Genomic DNA, 21,509 nt, shown 5'->3' on the forward strand with positions numbered 1-21,509 from the left:
CTAAGGTTTCCTCCTTCGAGAGGGAAATCTTCCCCCACATATCCACTAGATCATCCGCCATTACCACGGTACATGTTCCTTTACACATGATTCATTGATTAGATACGCACAAACCAAATGTGCAATACTCCTTCTCCTCTAGTTTAGAGAAACTCTAGAGAGAACATCACCCAGCTTTCAGATTGTTTCAGCTTGGGTTTATCTTTTGTGATATGACTTTTAAAATCATAAATAGATCAACATTCAATAATAATTATCTTAAATTCAATGAATATTTTAAAAGGTATATCATATTTGGAAGGACTCAAAGAAAACTCTAACCCTCTTTCTAACATTACTTTTTGGTGGACATATGTTTTTAATCGAAATGAATAAAAGATTTTAAAAACAAATATTTTAATAAAATAGAGAAGAAATGAGATAAATAGTTAGATGTAAACTTTGAAAAGTGATTAGCTTAAAAAAAAAAAAAGATTTTTAATTAGTCATTTTACATAAAAATATATAGATTAAGGTTTATAGTTTATAGATGCTCTTATTGTGGGACAAAAATGTAAAATGATAAAATCCGATCAAAGTCATTTAATTCCAATTACAGGGGCAATGTTGCCATTTCCGTTCACAAACGATTTCCTACCCCGCTCTTGGGGAAAATTCGAAATTTGGCAGCGAAAGATGATCGTACACGTGTCAAAAAATTTTCACTGGTTTTCTATAATACCGCCCATTTTTCATTTTGAAAAATTTGCCAATTTCGACTCTCTCAATCGAAGAACCTCTTGCTCCTCTTCTTGTTTTTATACCTTCAATAAGGAACCCAAACCCCTCAGAAACCCTACCAAAGCAATCTCAACACAAGGTAAATGCATTGTCTTTCTCGGATCGATTCGTACTCGAAACCACCGACTTGGGCCGCCGCTTGAATCTCGTTTCATTTTCTTGCGGAAATCTCATTTTCCTGGGATTTGCGCGTCTCTAATTTTCTTTCTTTGCGCGTTTTCATCTGATTCGTACTTTGTTTGTGTTTCTGGTGCAGTGTGAAAAAATGCCGGAATCCAGGGATAGGCTTCCTAGGCCGGTCGACTACGCTGCCGTGTTCGCTCAACGGAGAGTGGCTGGTACTGGAGGCATTCTGGAGGACCAGGGGACGGGTCCGATCTTGTTCGAAACCCCGATCAGGCGGGTGACGACTGGCGCGACGCCGGCGACACGTGGACTAACTGCTTTGGGTACAGCACGAGGTGGTGGGCTCGGAAGAGGTGGATTCGGAACTCCAAGAACTATGCGTAGACGTGTTCTGCACGGGTCTCCGGCTACGGGTCGGGCGAACACTCCTACTACTTTGAGGGGATCAGGTCGGGGCAGACCCAGTGGCAGTTTGCTACCTTCTTGGTACCCGAGAGTCCCTCTTCAAGATATTACTTGGGTTGTGCGGGTAATGATTTACATTTTCTTCAGCCTTTTGATTTGCTACTATTTGGAATTTTTTTGGGTTTGATCTCTTGATTGAGCTAGTTGGTTAAATCAGAGACTTCGTAGATTTTCATGGTTTTATCGTTGTTTTGTGGAATTCGAGGCTTCTTGCTTTTGATCGATTACGTAGGGATATTAGATGGGTTTTTATGCTGAATCTTGCGTAGTTGAGATGAAGAGTAAGGGCATTTAATATGCCTTTTTTCTTCAAATTTTAATTTCAATTTTTTGCGTGCTATGAATTTTGAGGAATAGAAGTTAAGTTCTATAATTGCCACTGTTCTTAAATTGTTACTCTAATTTATTGTTTCCAATTTTGGTTGGATGATGTTGTGGGCTACGATTTTGAGAAATTAGTGCAGTATGTTAGTTTCTTGAATCAGCACTTATGTTAGTTTCTCTGTTCGGTACAAAACAACTTGTTTCTCTCTCTCTCTCACTTTCATTTATTTCTTATTGTTGTGTTTGTGACAAATCCGATTTCAATAGTTCTGCTCTTGATGATTGGTAGCTTTCTTCGACTGCGTTGATGTTCTTGAAAACGAATGTTCGGTATTCTAAGGTTCTGTCTGATTGATATAGACTTGTTCTTTTTGTTCCTTGTTTAATTGTTTATTTTCATATGTTAATGATTCTCTTTTTCTTTCCAGAAGTTGTAATTCTTGTGTTTTTGATGTTACATTTTACCTTTGTTCATTATTTTGGCCTTTTTTTTTTGTTTGTTTTAAATCCACTGGTACTTTAGATTACTTTCATTAATTTTGAGCTTAATCTATTTGTTTTGGTTTTTGAAAGCTATTCTCTCTAGTTGTTTTCTTGCTGGTAATGTTAAGGGATCTAAAGATAACATACTTTATGAAAGATTTGAAAAAATTTTAAATTAATTTTTTTGAGACACCCTAGTGGGAAACGAGATGAAGTTGTGGTTTTAATTTACTATTTCTGTAAGAGTTGTCTACATGATAAATATTCTTTCTAACAACACCGACCCCTCCTCTCCAATTGCGTGGAGCCTACCTTCCCTTCTTTAATCTCCCTTTGGTACGTTTGAATGTTTGACAATGTATTTTATACAATCTAGATGGTTATATTGTGAAACTTCGGGATCAAATTGGTGGATTCTCCATCAAGGTCATTCTTCCTGTTTGCTTGAGTTTGTCCTTCAACAATTTGTGTTTAGTTGAATAATGTTCATGCCAACTTATGTTAATATTGTTCACTTTTATTTGTTTATATATATTTCCCTGAGAAATTAGGTCAGAAAATGTAAACTTTTCTTTCCTGTCAACAATATTAATCAAACTCAGGACCATCCCTGCTCTTGCATCCCTTTCCACAGTGTTAACAGAATTGGCAAAGTTTTTTGCTATTTAATTATTTTCCTCATGCCACTCCCTTTTCCTTTTATCAAAGGATGTGGGTGATATATATCTTCTCTAAACCAAATTTGAGAGCCACCCAATACAGTTGATCATTTGGTTTGATTTTCCTTGCCTCTTTCAGATGCTTCACTTGAGCATCTAAATCAAATGGCTACCAAGGAATCCTTCGCTACTGCCTGTAGCCCAAGTACCAAGGAAACTTCACTACTCTAAACCTTTTGAAGAAACAAGATCTTAATTGGGATTCATTTCCCTTTTGATATTGTACTTTTGCATTTGGTAATTGTTTGGAGGTGTTTCCTTGGTAACTGATAAACTTAATTCTGGATATACTCTATTTTTTAGGCAATGCAAAGGAGAAGAGCTCGGTTGGGAATTGTCGAAGGCCTACAATTTGAGAGTCCCGTTCCTGTGGGCCAAAGGATTCTTGATCCTTCTGAACTAGTGTCAGGTGCTCAACTCGAGCACGATCTCTCTTTCATCTCTCCAAGGTCAGCAGTAGCTGTCAAGACTAAAACATCTGCTGTGGGTAAAGTTCCAAAGATCTTGCTTGGGGTCACTAACCAGAATGCGGGAGAATCAGAGCTTCTCACACCCCAGAAGAAACTCTTGAACTCAATCGACATAGTTGAGAAAGAGGTGATGGAGGAGTTGCAGAAACTGGAGAGAACCCCTAGTGCTAAAAAGGTGGAGAGAGAAAAAAGAGTTCGTACTTTGATGTCTATGCGTTGATTCAGTTCAACCTCACAATTAGTTAAAAGCACAAGACAAAGCCAGAATCGAATGACAAAAGAAGGGACAAGAAGCCTGTGCGGTGAGATTGATCATCACTTGATGATATTAGGGACTCTTGAAGTAGATTTAGATATATCTCATATTTTCTCTACTTGTTTGGATTTGATGTATATAATGACCATATCTCATTTTCTGTTTCATTACTTCATAAAGGCCTTTGCTAATGTACCATTACTTTTCGAGTATTATAAGGAAGAAACATCAGGTTTATCAAAGGGAGTTTTCTGTTTAATAATCTCTTCTATTTTCTATTGCGTTTATTTAGGAGAAATTTCCACTTCAGTTTTATGTTTAGGAGAAATCACATCCATGCAGACTGTAGTTGTAGAAGAGCATGGGTTTAACATAAAAAGCGACTTTCAGGATTTTGAATGCCCATCTCCACAGCAAATTGAGCGCATGATGCTGCGCATCCATTATGGGGGCCATGGCTCGGAAGAGACAGGGCCGGGGGCTTTCAGAAAGGAAAGACGTAAGGCTGTAATCAAAATTTTCTCCATTGCAGGCCAACCACAAGGCCCAAAGATCCTCGGCTCAGTGCAAGTAAAAGTCCAGTTTTATATGGAATTGAACCTTCTTTGCTGTGGAAGGATGGATACCTTTTTTTCTTTATTTTATTTTATTTTAATAATATCCCCTAAGATCAATAGGACACTAAAAGAGCACATAACATTTTATATATATATATATATATATATATATATATATATATTAACAATTTGAATAGTGTTATAAATTATATTTTTATCCTAGTTTCAATTAATATTTGGATTGAGTATTATTTTTTTTTAAAAAAAAAATCTAAGAATTAGCTGGAGCTGACATTTTTATTTATTTGTTTCTTTTGAACGAATTATCTTTTCATTGATATAACAATTAAATGAGGCAAAATGTTTCGTACAATGTCGAAGATATAATTTGAAATTTTCACAACTCAAACATTATCTATGATAATATGTATAAAATGTCATCGTCTCAATTAATTTTAGATCTACAGCAAATTATGGCGAATCATATCTTTATCCATTGTTAGGTCTTTGATTCTCTGGCTTTTTTATTTTATTTTATATTTTTTTTTTTATCTTCGCTACTAGTGCTTTATCAATCACAATCCCTTTTGCTGCTTTTACCATAATGACAATTATTCTTTATACTTGATAATTCTTCCGTCATTGGTCTATGGTTTACTTTCAGAAAATGAACCATAAGAAAACAAAGACTGACCAAAAACCAATTTCGTTATTCTTAAGGGTTCGTGAAAATAAAACCTAAGAAAACGAATAAAATTTCATCCCATAGATTGCTACTAAAAATAGATCGAGAGAGAATACATTATTATTTAAAAACAACGAAAAATACAATAACAAAAACCCAACACACCCTCACGCGTTCCATGCGCCACTGTCGACCAGCCACGTATCACTAAAAAGTATCCCGATAACCATTGACACACGCACCCTGATCGATCTACGGTGGAGGCGGGAAAAGGGAGGAGGAAGGGGGGAAGAGCAAGGGAAAAGTTGGAAATGACATATCAACATTGTAGGATAGTTGTGAGATAAAAATATAATTTTTAACATTACTTTTTGGTTTTTTGCTTGAGTATTGCAATATTTCACATAACTATATTACTATGTTGATGTGGCATTGCCAATCAAGCCTTATTTATTTATTTTTTTAATTTTTTATTATTATTATTATTATTTTTTATAGTGGAGGCGGGAAAAGGGAGGAGGAAGGGGGAAGAGCAAGGGAAAAAATGGAAATGACATATTAACATTGTAGGATAATTGTGAGATAAAAATATAACTTTTAACATTACTTTTTGGTTTTTTGCATGAGTATTGCAGTATTTCATATAACTATATTACTATGCTGATGTGGCATTGCCAATCAAGCTTTTATTTTTTTTTTTTTTAGGGCTGATTTAAGGATAATGAGATAGTGGTAGACATAGGCACAATGCGAACCACAAAAATTGGTGTCCAATTTTTTCTGTCTTTGTTTTTATTTAAACATATTTATAATAGAATCAACGTACTTGGGATTTGGGAATCCCATAGAATGATATCTAATGGCTTCAATAATGCACGAGGACCACATTACATCAGAAAAAGAAGAGACCCCATACAAATTATATGTAAATCTAAATTCGTACAAAACTTGAGGACTCCACCATATTCGGCCGAGATTTGATGCATAAATTATTGATGCATTCATGGATTCATATGAATGAAATGTAATGGTCTATTTCAAGCCTTCGATAATGCATGAGGACCACACAACATAAGAACAGACCCATACATTATGTAAATCTAAATCCGTACGTTGGATAAAAAATATACCAATATTGATGTAACTTGGAAACATATATCATAACAAAAGTGATAGTGATAAATGATAAAATCCTATCCCATCTAGTAAGTAATTTCAGGTGGTCATGGATCAATGTTCATTTGTTGACTTGGTCATATCCTAGGACCACGGGCGGGCTTAAAACGTCATCTCTCACGGGTCACTATATATGGATTTTTTTTTTAGAGGCATCGGAATCAAGATGGAAAGAAATGAAGTCATGCATGATGTTTATTTAAGTTTTAAAAAATATTGTATCACAATTAATTTATGACTAATCCTATTATTAATTAACAAGTACACAAGAAGAAAAAAAAAAAAAAAAAAAAAAAAAAAAAAACTCAATTCTAAGGAAAATTGACATATTTCCGTATAAGAGATGTGCAAATTTATTATTGAAAATGAAAATAAGGGAGAGTTGGTTGCCAAACGGTGATGATCGACCTGAGTTGAGTATGCTACCAGAGACAAGTAGGGATGCTCACATGGCCGCGGCTTGGAAAAAAAGGATTAAGCTATCAATTGTTTAATATAATTTTGGAGCAATTGTATTTAACGAAATGATGATGGATTTGGAACATCTAAACAAGGACATCTAATTATGAGCTATTCAAACACTCTTCATGAATGTTTACACAATTAATGTTTGTTATATTAATCAAAACTTGGGAATCTGTACGTCATCCATGTAAATAGAGCTCCAATTAAAGAAAATATGTATCTGCCTAATTTCTCTATGATTTCTTTTGATTCTTACATAATCACAAATGTTTAGTCATTTCATCAATTAAACATGGACGATTATGTCAAATTTGTTAGAAACTTATAGTAGAAGTTATAATATTCCTAATGGTACTGATCTACTAAAAGTCTGTTTGGGATTGCGTTTGAGAGGATTAAAAGTACTTTTAACACTCAAAAAGTCCGTTCGAAGAAAAAAGTACTCGTTTGGTAAAAAATTAAAAGCGCTTTTAAGGGTTTAAAAAATTGACTAAAACGCACTTTTGATAAAAACTTAAAAATGAAGCTTTTACCCAAAAGCTTTTTTTTTTGGCTTAAAATGTTTATTTTTTAAACGCAATCCCAAACAGACTCTAAGAAAACCATGAATAATAGGGAGAAAAGAGAAGAAAATCTTAGATTGTTTTTAATAACTAAATAATTGATTGATAATATATTCCCTTGGAGGTTAGTTCATCCCCTTATTTATAGTAATCTTAGACTCATTTAATATAGGAGACATTAATAGGTTAATTAATTTAATTTTTTTCAATAATTAATTAATAAACTTAAAATTTCCTACATCATATAATTCGTCTGTCGTCTCGAGCCTTGGTTGATTATTTGCTAGATTTCGTGATCTTCATGTTGTCATGCTGCTCCAAGTATTCCAGTGTCCCCACATAATCCTCCCTCCAAAAAAGTCAAAATGTTACATCAAATGAATAGATTTGGTTAGAAAAAAACGAATAGTTTTGGTGCTACCTCTTGCACTGGTTATATAGCTACGCAGATTACAAGTTCATGTCTCAATTGCAGAGCACAAGATGTTGTACTACTTCCTGTTTTTCATTTGGTTCGCCACTGCTTTCCTTGTCCACTCCTTCATCAAATCTTGCTTTAAACCCCAGCCACCGGGGATCCAAAGCCCTCCGAGCCCGCCGGCCCTGCCCTTCATCGGCCACCTCCACCTAATCGGCTCAGTCCTACCCAAGTCCTTCCAAAACCTTGCCCGCCGCTATGGCCCGCTCATGCAGATCCGCATGGGCGCCTCAACGTGCGTTGTGGTTTCCAACGCTGCTGTTGCCAAAGAAATCTTCAAAACCCAAGATCTCAATTTCTCTTCCCGGCCTGAATTCGGCTCCTCCGAATACTTCATCTATAGGGGCTCCCGGTTTGTCATGGCCCAGTACGACGACTACTGGCGGTTCATGAAGAAGCTCTGCATGACTAGGCTCCTCGCAGTCCCGCAGCTCGACCACACTGTAGACATCCGCGAACAAGAGGTTTGTTAAATCACTATTTGTTCTCAAAATTGATAAGAAAAAATAAATTTAATCATCTTAATTAATTAAGAAAAATTTTATTTATGTACATCTCAAGCGGTTTTGCAATCATGATTTGAAAGACAAGATTTGAACTCTCTAATACAATGTTAAATTATTATTTATTTAAAAAAATTTAAGTTTATAAAAACTAATAAATTTAATAATTTAACTGATATTCAAACAGATTGCGAAGCTTGTGGAACGGGTAACGCAGAGCTGTAGGGAAGGAAAGCCATGCGATTTGAGTAGCGAGCTGACGACGTTGACGAACAACACGGTGTGTAGAATGGCAATGAGCACGCGGTGCTCCGGGAGTGAGAATGAGGCTGAGGAGATTCACGAGTTGGTTAAAATGTGTTTGGAGCTGGCCGGGAAGTTGAGTGTCGGGGATGTATTGGGTCCTCTGATGAAGGTGTTTGATTTCTCTGGCAATGGGAAAAAGCTTGTGTCGGCGTTGCAACGGTTCGATCGGTTGGTGGAGAGGATCATAGAGGAACATGAAGCAAAGGTGATCGACGGTGGAGCCGGAGACCAGAAGACTGATCTGATGGATATATTGTTGGAGACATATCGAGACCCAACTGCTGAAGTTAAGCTAACTAAAAAAGACATCAAATCCTTCTTGCTTGTGAGTTAATTTATTTATTTAATTTTTTATAGAAATTCTGCTTAGTAACTACTATAAGAGTATTATATAATAAAAAATAGATAATTCTATAAGCCTTTCTTATGTCACTCAAAAAATGAGGTGATTTTTAAAATTATCATTTGATCAAAATTCAATAGTGATCAATTACAATGCCAATGTTGATTTTAAGAGCCACATCATTCTTGAATGGACACAAGAGAGACTTGTAACATTACTCATCAAAAAGTTCATCATTTTTCTTAGAATCTTGCTATTAACTTGAAATGTTTGTTTCCACTTGATATGTTTTTTTTTTTTTTTGTCAAAAAAATACTTTTAACTTCTCAACAAATATTTTTGGTGTTTGACTTGTATGAAAAATAATCGAAGTCGAAAAACTGTCGGCTATTTTCAGTAACCTCCAGTGGAGGTTGGCAAACTCCAACAGTGGTTCAGTTGTGGTCTGGCCATTTTCCAGTAATTTGAGTTTGTTTGAGAAGGAAAAACTCAAACTTAACTTTTTTTTTTTTACAAAATTTAAAAACAAAAATTACTTTTGGAAACTAATTAAAGAAGTTTTTTGATGCACCAAACACCGGAAGATGCACAAAACATTTTCTAAAAAATATTTTACATTAAAACAAGGTGAGCTTAAAATTCAAGAGGTAATAATATATATTCTTCTCATTTTTCACGTAGGAGAAAAATATCATAACTCATAGCACTATTATTAATGTTGTTGTTACAATTATTACTATTATTATTATTATTATTGTAGCTATGATTTATTACTTTTGTTATATCACTTTGATCGTTGTTAGTATTATTATTAATTATTTACTAATCTCTAATATTGTGGTTAGGATATTTTCATGGCGGGTACGGATACATCATCAGCAGCCATGCAGTGGGCCATGGGAGAACTGATGAACAATCCACAGGCGTTCAAGACGCTTAGGGAGGAGATCAATTTGGTGGTGGGGCCCGACAGGCTAGTCAAAGAATCAGACATCCCAAATCTCCCTTATTTACGAGCTGTCATCAAGGAAACCCTAAGACTCCACCCTTCAGCGCCGTTGATCATCAGGGAATGTGCTGAAGATTGCAACGTCAACGGCTCCATTGTCAAGGCTAAAACCCGGGTCCTCGTCAACGTCTACACCATCATGCGGGACCCGGATTCATGGACGGATCCCGAGGAGTTCATACCGGAGAGGTTTTTGGAAAGCTCCGGCGAGAGAGTCGGCGAGCACCAGATGGAGTTTAAGGGACAGAATTTTCGTTACCTTCCGTTTGGTAGCGGGAGGAGAGGATGCCCTGGTGCATCCCTTGCCATGTTGGTGATGCACCCGGCGATCGGAGCCTTGGTCCAACGGTTTGATTGGAAAGGGACGGATGGGGAGAAGATTGATTTAAGGCAAGGGTCAGGATTTGCTGCTGAAATGGCGAAACCACTTGTTTGTTACCCTATTCCAACTTAATTAATTAATCCCATCAAATTGCATGTAGCTAATTGGTGTGGGATTAATGGGCCACGTGTGTGATTGCATGGTTTTAATGTTGTTTTAAGCTTATGTTCGTCTTTGTAAGAAATGTGTCTTAATGGTTGATAGGTTTGTCCCTGTCATGATGACACGTATGTGTGATCAACTTATGATATTTTTAAATATTTTGTGTGCAGTTTATATATATCTCATTTATAGTCCCTAGCCAAGATGCCTTTGACAACGCAATTCAACTCATTATTATTTTCAAAAGCTCTTAGTCCTAGCGGATATTATTTTATAAAAATCCAAAAAGATAATTATTCTCATTTTATTCACTTAGTTTTTATAAAATAATATTAGGACTAGGAGAACACAAAGAAAACATTAGGCCAAGAAAGTACCTACCGTTTTCCTTTTCAAAATAGTTTTACAAATTGACAAATATAACATTTAAATACATCAAATTACTATTTTGTGTGAAAAAAGCTACTCCATTAGCGTTGATGTGGAAAAGAACGAGTGATAATTTGGGTGACGCATATGCGGTTCTTCGTGGGGTGGCATTTTGAGATGGATTTAGGGGGTACAGGGAGTGGCCCTGGTCCCCCACCCCCAAATTACAAGAAAAAAAATTAAAGGCAAAAAAAAAAATAAAAAAATTTAAGGTATTTTTGCCAAATGATCCCTCCCAAAAAACAATTGACCATTAGTCCCTCCCCAAATTAAAAGCGGTTCAGTCTCTTGTGGCATTCCCTTGGGATTAGGTTATGGTGAAATCAGGTGGTGATGATGAAGGACTCATAAATTTTACTTTTACTCTTTTGTTTTTTTATTTACCTTGCTAACGTGGAGATGGGGGACATGGTGTAGGGACATGGAGAAAAAAGGGAGCTAATATGGAGTGTATTGTATTTTTTATTGGTGACTTGTCAAGTCTACTTATTTTTGGAGTGATTAAGCAAAGCCAACACTTGCTATTTGTTGACATGTCAAGTTAACATAGTCCATTAGTAGGAACCAATTTATTTATTTTGGCTTACTTTAAGGAGTAATTAATATTTTTTTACAAATTCAGGAAGAGTTATTTGTTAAAACTTCAAACCACATAGACCTAAAATGCATTTTATCCCTATATTTAAAGAAAATGACATCGGCCAATCGTTTTTCACCGCTTGAATGCCTCTGATCGATCGAAATAGGATTTTCTTTATTTCAAATTTCAAACAAAATATATAGTATCTATTTTATGATTAAAGTTAGTGCCTATATCATAACTGGCTGTATCACTACATTAGTTACAATAGCATCACTAATATATCAATTATCAAGTAACTCTAGTACAAATATATATATATAAAGTAATTTTCAGTTAATTAACTACAATCAACATTCCCTTAATAATTCTTAATCGACCACATTTTAATTGTTTTCAGTTCTTAACCAAATTGAAAAATTATGCTCAACCGAACACATTTACAATGACAAATGGTGCATGCATGTGGTACTTCATTGCACATGCACGATGGCAGCTGTTGGGACAAGCAGCCACTCTTCACGAGGACTTGCCTGTCATGTCGTGAGAGAAATATTTTGTTGATTATTGTCACCAAAATAAAAAATAAAAATAAAAATTGGCTAAAGTACTACTCATTGAGACAATTTCCTTGCACCTGCATCATAATTGTATTAATGGTGGCATATATATTAAAACAATATATAGAACTAGTACTATGTTCATTAATCAAAAAAAAAAAGAAAAAAAAGAAAGTGCTATGTTCATTAATATATAATTTTCCCATAAGATATTAGATTGAATTAAATCACATTACCCTTCACTTTGTCATGCTCTACGAACATGATCTTTTGCTTATCTTTGCTCTCAACAATTGACATCATCATACTGTGTTATTATATAAAACATGTAACATATATACCTTTTTTTCCCTCTTGGAATTTTGGGAAAAAAAGAAAAAATAAAAAAAAGAAACTGAGTTGAAGAAACTTTAATTTTCAACTTAATCTATAAAAATGTTATATATTATTTAACATATGAAAACACATGTTTTTTAAATAATATGTGAGAAGTAAATTTTTTTTTCATAAAATCTATTTCAGCTTTTTTCTTGTTAATAAAAAAAAAAATATGTACTGCATTGGAGGAAGTTTGTCTAATCTAATTTGCAAGAAACCTCTATCCAAAAAAAAAAAAAACAAGTCTCCGTTGACATTAGGTTAGATCTACAAACTAATTTGGAATATTAAGGTACAGACTTATTTATTACTGTATTATTGTACAACTTAGAACAATATACGAAAATGTATTTTTGTAAGTGCCAGCAGCAGCAGACATGGGATGGGTGCGTGCATAAATATATATTATACACCGGAGTCCGCCTCCCCCGGCCGTACTAGAATTGCTTCACACGCAATTCTAGGGCTTGGAAATCTAGTAAGTCAATTGCTTGATTGGATGCAAAGTAGCTCAGTGAATTATCTAATCTCCATCAAGCTAGATATCCACGGGTTACCCCCGCAACCCGAGGTCTCCTTTGTACAAAATATAATTGATATATGTATATATGCACATAATATGTACTAGATTTAATAAAAAAATTAATCCGATCAATAATCGGATTCTCTTTCAAATAATCAATTAAGTTTTACTCACAACCTATTGACCTAGGGAGCCTAGCAAGTCAATAGCCAGCGAGTATTAAAATGAAACTACCCTAAACTATCTCAGGTGTGTGTTGCATACGATTGTCAGGTGTGATACATATATAAAATATCTAGCTTTGGTAACTCAGCTAGGTATATTAGGAATATCATACGACTACTTTTATGATCATATCTCTCTATTAATAAATTTTGTTTTTTTCTTAAAGCAAGATAATCATAATAATAATAAAAGAAAATAAAATTACAAAATGAGAGGTGGGGGACCCAAACAAACATCCCAAAATAGGCATAGTAGGGCATAAAATTAAGATTAAAAATAAAAATTGAGAATGGATCCAAACGAATTAGTTCCATAATTCTTTGTCCAAAAGGTTAACAAGAAGCTGCCTTGATGGCGGAATGACATCTAGTCTAATGGGAGATGGCTCACGGCCACCTCGATCCCATGAGTGCTATTGATCGTGCACCACCACTCCCACCATAGAGGATGGAACGATCCCCTGTGACCACAAGTCACCCCTCTATTAGGTGGTTCAAGACAACTCCCTTTATTAGGGGTGGCCACGAGCCATCCCCAAAAAAGAGGTGGTCATGAGCCTATATATCCTTCGTTAGTGAAGATGATCTCGAGTTATTTTCTTTGTTAGTTGATTATTTTATTTTATTTTAATATGTTTTTTTGGAAAACAAAAAATTATAATTTTATATGGACTTGTCAAAAAAATTGATGATATCTATACCCAATTGGATGGAAGGATCGACTTCTTAGTAAGGACAAAACTCAAGGATCGTTGCAAGATAAAAATAAAAACTCAAGGACCGATTTGATAGAGGCTCAAAACTTAGGGAGTGAATCAATAATTTTTCCATTAATGGTAATATACAAATAGTACTGAAATGACAAAACTTGAATTATATAATTTCAAAACATTACTCTAATTAATTATATGCATGGTATTTCTCATGCACACGCTATAAATGCTAGCTTTAAGTGTCACTTCTCGCAGACCAAAACCAGAAGAAAGAAATCAATCTTCCATTTGCTGCATCAAATCTCATGGCCCCCCTTATCACCTCTAATTTTGTGGATTACTGCTTCTTGTTTTTCATTTGGATTGTCTCAAATCTCATGGTGCGTTTCTTGATCAAAACATGCACCAATTCTCGAGCCACAGCTCGTAACCCACCGAGCCCACTCGCTCTGCCGATTATCGGTCACCTCCATCTTCTAAGCCATTCGTTGCCAAAGTCATTGCAAAACTTAGCTCGACGCCACGGCCCCCTCATGCAGATACGTTTTGGCGCGACAACTTTCATCATCGCTTCCAACGCCGCCGTCGCAAGAGAAATGTTGAAAACCCATGACGTTGATTTTGCTTCCAGATTTGAATTTGGTCCCTCCAACTATAATATTTACAGTGGGGCCGGTTTTGTTACCTGCGCTAACAGCAGCTACTGGCGGTTCATGAAGAAGCTGTGCATGACAAAGCTTTTCGCGGGGCCCCAGTTGGACCGTTTCAACAGCATCCGAGTGGAAGAGGTTGAGAAGCTGTTGAAATCGCTGCTGAAGAGCTCCGGAGAAGGAGAGGCGTGCGATTTGGAGGCGGAGTTGACGACCTTGACGAACAATTTGATGTGCAGAATGGCTCTGAGCAAGAGGTGTTCGGCCGACGACGCCACGGGAGCCAAGGAAATCAGAAAGTTGGTCGTGGAAATCATGCAGCTAGCGGCGAAAATAGGTGTGAATGACGTGTTTGGTCCTTTAAGGAAGTTTGACCTCTTCGGACATGGGAAAAGGCTCGTGGAGGGTCTCTGGCGGTACGATCGGTTTTTCGAGCAGATCATGAAGGAGTACGAGGACAACATGGGAGGCGGCGCCGCCGGGCATGGGAAAGAAGCGGCAGATCTGATGACTATCGTGTTGGAGACTTATAATGACACGAATGCAGAAGTGAAGATAACAAGAAATCAGATCAAGTTTTTCTTCATAGTAAGTACACAAAGTCAAATGCATTATATATACGCATATAACATTAACAGAGTTTTCCTGATATATATGTTGAAAAGTTTTTGACGGATCAATATATATTTTGATATTAATTTAGACTTTATCTATAAAGTTTTCTCTTTTTGTTTTAAAAATCTAGATTAATTATTTATGTAACAGGAGTTTTAATTTAGATGGATAGAAATTAAGACTGCATTGTTCAAAATGAAAAAACTTAAGGGGTAAAGCAGATCGATCTCTTTTTCCTTTTAATTTAAGGACCAAATTTTCAAAACAATCTTCCAAAAATATAGTTTTATTTGAGAAATAGTACCAAAATATTTATTGGTAAACTTAGAATATGAGATATCCTCATTTTCGTTAAATGTAGTTAGTTAGTCATGAAGGCTTTAGGTATAAAATAATTTTATGAAGTAACATGCATGTATTAGTAATTTAGTACTATTATTTAGTATACTTTTATATGACTGTTATATAATTAAGGTGATATGACATTACAGAAAATCAGCCTTAATTATAACAACGCTTATTTGTTAAAGCTTATATTAAAATACCATTTCTTGTTTTGTTACCAACACTTTTTTTTTTCTTCTTCTTTCGCATCTTACATAAGCATTGGGAAAAAATGCAGGTCATTTTTTTAGTAGTGGCCGTGAACATTAATCTTTGAGTCAATAAGGGCTTATAAAAAAGAAAAATCAATAACTAGCTACTTTATTGTTACGTCAACTCTGTTGTATGTGAGTCGTATTACAGTGTATTAAATAATATTTTTCACTTGTATTATGTGATTGTAATGCTATGTATTCGACTCTCATTTTACTGAGTTGATGTGACAGTATTCATTAGCATCAACAATTTATTAAAAAGGGAAAAAAATTCAAAGGCAAATAGATACGGTTAGATCAGTAGTTCAATGAGATAGAAGTGAAATGAGAGTTGAGTATTTAGATTGTTGCTAACTATTACCTAAATTAGCATCAGTAATCAATAATCTTGCACCAATTAATAATCTAGCTTGTTGCTAATTATTACCTAAATTTTACCAAATAATGTGACAGGAACTATTTATGGCAAGCGTTGATACTTTATCGGCAGGAATACAATGGGCCATGGCCGAGATCATCAACCATCCCCAGGTCTTTAAGAAGCTTAGAGATGAGATTAACATGGCTGTGGGGTCAAGCAGGCTGGTCAAACAATCGGACGTCCCAAATCTTCCTTATTTGCAAGCGGTTGTGAAGGAATCACTAAGATTACATTCTCCAGCACCACTCATCTTCAGACAATCCACCAAAGACTGCAAGATCAACGGCTTTGATGTAAAGGCCAAGACTAAAACGATGATCAATGCCTATGCCATCATGCGGGACCCGGAGTATTGGAATGACCCAGATGAGTTTATTCCGGAGAGATTTTTGGTCAACTCCGATGATAACCTCGGTCAACATCAGATGGAAATCAAGGGCCAGGATTTTCGTTACCTTCCATTTGGGGGCGGAAGGAGAGGATGCATTGGTGGAACGCATGCAGTACTTGTGACGCAAGTGACACTTGGAGCGTTGATCCAATGCTTTGACTGGAAAGTCAAAGATGGGGAGAAGATTGATATAAAGGGAGCATCAGGATTCGCTGGAGCAATGTCGCTTCCTCTTGTGTGTTATCCAATTACTCGTTTTGATCCATTTTCGGCAACCATGAAATTTCCTAGGAATGGAGCATAATTAATTTGTTCTAGTGTGCAATTTGCTCATAAAATAAATACTAATTATTAATAATATAAGGTGCTTTCTAGTGTGAGCACTAGCATTGGTTTATCCATTTGACATTTTTATTTAAAATTTAGATAGAACCCCTAAAATTGGAATACATTGGCTTATCTATTTGTTGGCTAAACTAACATTGAGATACAATACTAATCCATATTAGTACTGTAGCTCAATACAAATCTCGACCGCAAAGATCAATCGAATTTGTGAGCACTACTTCTGACCCATAATCCTAGTTTTCTTGGAGCTTATATTTGTTTGAACTTCATGAAGCGTGGTCCTCAACCAATTGAGTTATTCCTTGGAACGAAGCTTACGTTAAATATATATTGAAGAAAATGAAAAAGAAAGCAGAAACATAAAGAGAGTTTAGGGCTACATTTTTACTATATTGAATTATATTAAACCATGTTACATAGCTAGAATACAATTCAATATAGTAAAGATCTAGCCTTAAAACTCTTTACTATATTGAGGAGATATATTAAACCATCTTTACTACATCTTATTTAATTATCTTAATTAATTAAAAAAAACTTAGATCCGTACAAGAAGTTTTGTATTTTTCTTCCCCGTCCGGTCGGGCCCAACTCTGGTTTGTTATGAGTTTCTCCCGTACTGTATCTTCTAATTGTCTCTGTCATATTATAGTATTTTTTTTTTATAAGTAAAAATAAATAAATTAAAACCCCTAAGAAATACAATTACTTTTGGGCCTAGCTCTTGTAAGAACAAACTCACCCAAACAAAGACCTTGAACTACTACAAGTAGCTAGGAACGGATCAGGAGAGCTGGAGAGGCTATGGTCCCCGATTTTGAACTTAATTCCTATTAAAATATTTATATAAATAATGTATATATTATGCTTTGGTTCTGATAAGAAATTCTGATTCTGTCCCACTACAAACAAAAAGAAAAAAACAAATAGCTAAAGGATCTAATTAAGAGCTAAAAATATATATGAGGATAATTAAATCTCCAAGATCAAAAAAGCTAAATTATATCCTGAGTAAAGAGTTGAGAAAATGAATACATGCGTGATCAGTGACGTCGTATACGTTGTGGTCCAATTATGTGGGGTTCATTATATCTAATTAATAGAAAAAGAAATTATGTGATAAAACTTCTAAAAGAGAATAATACCAAAAAAAAAAAAAAAAAAAAAAAGGAATTGCAAGAAGCTGACAAATAATGTAGCGATCGAACGAGACTATGATTAAAACTTATAGTAATCATATAATACAAAGAATCAACCACATCGGTCCTTTTTTTTTTCATAACTTAGTAATAAAGTGGAGGATCATTATTTTCCAGCTAAGTTAATTTAATAATAGTTTAATTTCCCATTAACACTATATATATACACATCAAAAGTTCCAAATATTTACGGGCTAAAAAGCAAGAAAAATCCATTAATTTGTTTCTTCCGATCCATTTCCAATACCAGAAACCAATGACCACCGCTTTTGATTTCTCCGACTACTGCTACGTTTTCTTTGTCTGGATAATTGCAACTCTCTTGGTGAATTCTTTCATCGCCAACTTCCGCTCCAATTCTCGCCGCCACCCACCAAGCCCGCCGGCCCTACCCATCATCGGCCACCTTCATTTACTAAGTGCTAGACTCCCAACGTGCTTTGAAGCCCTAGCCAAGCGCTATGGCCCTCTCATGCAAATAAGATTTGGCTCGTCAACTTTCCTTGTTGTTTCCGACATATCCTTAGCGAAGGAAATCTTGAAGACCCATGATGTTGATTTTGCGTCCAAGTACGTGTTTGGTCCGCAACATCATTCGATATACAAAGACGATAGTTTCATAAACTGCCCATATGGCACATATTGGCGGTTCATGAAGAAGCTATGCGTGACGAGGTTGTTTGCGGGCCCACAGATCGACCGGTTCATGCATATCCGAGAGCAGGAGACGCTGAAGCTATTGAAATCGCTTATAGATCGGTCTAGTAAAGGGGAAGAGAGTGATTTGAGTATGGAGCTGTCGGCGTTGACCAACAATCTGATTTGTAGGATGGCGATGGGGAAGAAATGGTCTGAAAATCCTAATCTGTCTTTGGAGATTAGGAATTTGGTTAGGGAGATTATGGGGCGTGGTGCAAAGTTGGGTTTTGCTGAAGTTTTTGGGCCTTTGAAGAGATTTGACATATATGGATATGGGAAGAAGCTTCGGGAGGCACTTTGGTCGTTTGATGGGGTTTTGGAGCAGATCATGAAGGACTATGAGAAAAATGAGATGAAGGGTAGTGGTGAAAATGAAGAGAGAGATGTGATGTACATATTGTTGGAGACTTACAGAGACGAGAATGCAGAGGTGAAGTTGACGAGAGAGCAAATCAAGTTTTTCTTCTTAGTAAGTTTTTTCTTCTTTGCTCATTTAAGTTATTCATGGAGGATTTGCTAATAAATTAATGGTAGCTCTTATAGATATAGTTAATTCATCACTAAGCTAAACCATATTTATCTTGTGCAATTTTTATGATTAGCTATTTGCTCAGGAAAGCAATTCCTACCTATAATGTTCAAGCTTCGAATTAATCTTCTTGAGCTGAGAAAAGCACACATGCACACACATAAACATACAAATTAAGGTAGAATTGCAACTAATTCAAGTACACTAAGTTCAAAGTTTTTTTTTTTTTTTTTTCATATTTATAGTACATGTAGATTGTTAACCTAAATATAATTTCTTAGTCGACAAGAAATTATAATTATTTGATGATCGAAACCATATGTTAGTGTCACATTCTATGAGTTAGGGCCTATTTGAGATTGCGTTTGAGGTGCTTAAAAGTGCGTTTAACATTCAAAAAGTCCGTTTGAATAAAAAAAAAAAAAATCTCATTTGGTAAAAAAATTAAAAGCGCTTTTAAGGGTCCAAAAAGCTTAAAAATAGCTAAAACGCACTTTTGACAAAAACTTAAAAATGAAGCTTTTGCTAAAAAACTCTTTTTGACATAAAAACTTTATTTCTCAAATGCAATCCTAAACAAGCTCTTAAATTTTTTTCAATCATGAGCTTTTAGTACCTCGATCTAGATATGGAATTAATTTGCCATCATATACAAAGTTATCATAATACTTTTTTTTGACATGAGTTATCACAATACTAAGCTAGACCAAATTAAACAAATTAACATTGGCAAGGCTAGCTCAATATATATAGCTAGCTCAATTAGGTAAACTCTTCATTGACCTAATTAAGCTCTTCATTAACCAAGCCCGACTTTAGTAATTCGTTTCTCCATTCCTTTTTGAAAGATTATTTTATGATTATTAATGCTACTCTTCGTATCTATTTATTATACTAGTTGACGTGATGTATTCTAAATAATATTTTATATCATTCACTTAAAAAAAAAAATGTCACTTAAAAAGATGATACTTCAAGTATGAATTGAGTGTCAAAAGTAGCATTAATTACTCTTTTAATTTATGATACACAAAATATTGCTATATTTGTTGATTGTATCGTCATTATTTTTACAATTGTTTGGAGGAAGAATCCGTTAATAAAAAGATAAAACTAATTTAGTGGATTAAATAACTATTAAAGCATTAAAAAAATTCTTTGTTGGTTTCTGCCCAAGATTATTACCATACAAATTGCGCGCTTCAATAATGTGATTTCTCTTTCATGGTTGTCAATGTTAATGTGATGTAATTGTCTACCCATGCCACACCAAAGGAGACTATATATAAATTCCTTTCCGTACGACACTGAAAGTTCAACAAATGATGATTTTGCATGCTTTTTACTAATTAAACAAAGTCTCTAAGCCATTGTCATTACATGCTATATTTATATATAGGAACTATTTTTGGCGGGCGTTGATACCACATCAGCAGCCATTCTGTGGGCCATGACAGAGCTCATCAACCATCCCCATGTGTCCAAGAAGCTAAGGGCTGAGATTGAATCAGTGGTGGGGTCCAGCAGGCTAGTCAAAGAATCGGACGTCCCAAACCTCCCCTACTTGCAAGCAGTCATTAAGGAAACCCTAAGAATCCACCCACCAGGGGCGTTGCTTCGAAGACAATGCAACCAAGATTGCAAGCTGGGTGGGTTTGATCTAAAGCAGGGAACCAAGATTTTGATCAACACTTACGCAATCATGCGGGACCCAAAAATATGGGATGAACCGGACAAGTACGAACCGGAGAGGTTCTTGAACAACAACAATTCAAGTGATGATCATCAGGCTTTTGAACAGATGGGAACCAAGGGCCAGGACTTCCGTTTCCTTCCATTTGGAAGTGGGAGAAGAGCTTGCATTGGCCAACCACATGCCTCAATAGTGCTGCACGCAACAATCGGATCTCTGATCCAATGTTTTGACTGGAAACTTAAAGATGCGGGGAAGATTGATGTACAAGTTGTGAAGGGATATGCGGGAGCGGTGGCACACTCTCTTGTGTGTTATCCTATCACACATTTCGATCCATTTAAGGCATAATTGCTCCTTGAATTGAAAGCTATCTCTTTAGATATATATTGGTCTCATTGGTGCTAAAAGGTTAAGAATTAATCCTTGTAAAATAAGTGTGTTTCCCCTAGCATATACATCCATGAAAACCGTAATTAAAGACATTTTGATGTGAATTAATTACGCTTATGTGTTTAAGGCTATGGGTTCCTTAACATTATCCATGTAATAGCTTTTTTTCTTCTTTTTTTTAATATTTCTTTGAATTATGGTTTTTTTTTTTTCTTTGAATAAGCTAGCTAGGTGCATGCAGTACCGGGCGGGCATCAGTGATATTGGCCGGGGTGTGACGAGTTATGGGTACTTCAATTGTTTGATTTTCTAAATAAACAACAATTTGGATCTATGTTTGTGTTGATTATTGAATTATATATGAGGCGATGTT

General features: G+C 35.4%; 4 protein-coding genes across 4 annotated transcripts; all 4 read left to right on the plus strand.

The window, feature by feature from the left end:
• Positions 1 to 755: 755 nt before the first annotated feature.
• Positions 756 to 3,864, plus strand: LOC132161605 (protein POLYCHOME-like). Its single transcript, XM_059571764.1, has 3 exons — positions 756 to 859; positions 1,037 to 1,435; positions 3,201 to 3,864. The coding sequence occupies exons 2-3, from the start codon at positions 1,046 to 1,048 to the stop codon at positions 3,585 to 3,587; spliced, it is 777 nt and encodes a 258-aa protein (XP_059427747.1). The 5' UTR covers positions 756 to 859; positions 1,037 to 1,045; the 3' UTR covers positions 3,588 to 3,864.
• Positions 3,865 to 3,959: 95 nt separating this feature from the next.
• LOC132191787 (3,9-dihydroxypterocarpan 6A-monooxygenase) lies at positions 3,960 to 10,162 on the plus strand. The gene is made up of 4 exons (XM_059606885.1): positions 3,960 to 4,193; positions 7,511 to 8,011; positions 8,238 to 8,681; positions 9,545 to 10,162. Exons 1-4 carry the CDS (start codon positions 3,960 to 3,962, stop codon positions 10,160 to 10,162), a joined length of 1,797 nt encoding a protein of 598 aa, XP_059462868.1.
• A 3,742-nt stretch (positions 10,163 to 13,904) lies between these two features.
• On the plus strand, positions 13,905 to 16,579 carry LOC132162191 (3,9-dihydroxypterocarpan 6A-monooxygenase-like). The gene is made up of 2 exons (XM_059572457.1): positions 13,905 to 14,837; positions 15,917 to 16,579. The coding sequence occupies exons 1-2, from the start codon at positions 13,905 to 13,907 to the stop codon at positions 16,577 to 16,579; spliced, it is 1,596 nt and encodes a 531-aa protein (XP_059428440.1).
• Positions 16,580 to 18,078: 1,499 nt separating this feature from the next.
• Positions 18,079 to 21,094, plus strand: LOC132191295 (cytochrome P450 93A2-like). The gene is made up of 2 exons (XM_059606244.1): positions 18,079 to 18,990; positions 20,450 to 21,094. Exons 1-2 carry the CDS (start codon positions 18,079 to 18,081, stop codon positions 21,092 to 21,094), a joined length of 1,557 nt encoding a protein of 518 aa, XP_059462227.1.
• The last annotated feature ends 415 nt before the right edge of the window (positions 21,095 to 21,509 follow it).

The sequence above is a fragment of the Corylus avellana genome, chromosome ca9, assembly GCF_901000735.1.
Source record: "Corylus avellana chromosome ca9, CavTom2PMs-1.0".
Taxonomy (NCBI): Eukaryota; Viridiplantae; Streptophyta; class Magnoliopsida; order Fagales; family Betulaceae; genus Corylus; species Corylus avellana.

Excerpts from the sequence above, each read along its gene's own strand:
- LOC132191295 (XM_059606244.1), top strand. The coding sequence starts at position 18,079 with ATGACCACCGCTTTTGATTTCTCCGACTACTGCTACGTTTTCTTTGTC. Across the intron at positions 18,991-20,449 it reads AAATCAAGTTTTTCTTCTTA|GAACTATTTTTGGCGGGCGT; the intron begins GTAAGTTTTTTC and ends ATTTATATATAG.
- LOC132162191 (XM_059572457.1), top strand. The coding sequence starts at position 13,905 with ATGGCCCCCCTTATCACCTCTAATTTTGTGGATTACTGCTTCTTGTTT. Across the intron at positions 14,838-15,916 it reads AGATCAAGTTTTTCTTCATA|GAACTATTTATGGCAAGCGT; the intron begins GTAAGTACACAA and ends ATAATGTGACAG.
- LOC132161605 (XM_059571764.1), top strand. The coding sequence starts at position 1,046 with ATGCCGGAATCCAGGGATAGGCTTCCTAGGCCGGTCGACTACGCTGCC. Across the intron at positions 1,436-3,200 it reads ATATTACTTGGGTTGTGCGG|GCAATGCAAAGGAGAAGAGC; the intron begins GTAATGATTTAC and ends TCTATTTTTTAG.
- LOC132191787 (XM_059606885.1), top strand. The coding sequence starts at position 3,960 with ATGCAGACTGTAGTTGTAGAAGAGCATGGGTTTAACATAAAAAGCGAC. Across the intron at positions 4,194-7,510 it reads AGATCCTCGGCTCAGTGCAA|CTACGCAGATTACAAGTTCA; the intron begins GTAAAAGTCCAG and ends CTGGTTATATAG. Across the intron at positions 8,012-8,237 it reads TAGACATCCGCGAACAAGAG|ATTGCGAAGCTTGTGGAACG; the intron begins GTTTGTTAAATC and ends ATATTCAAACAG.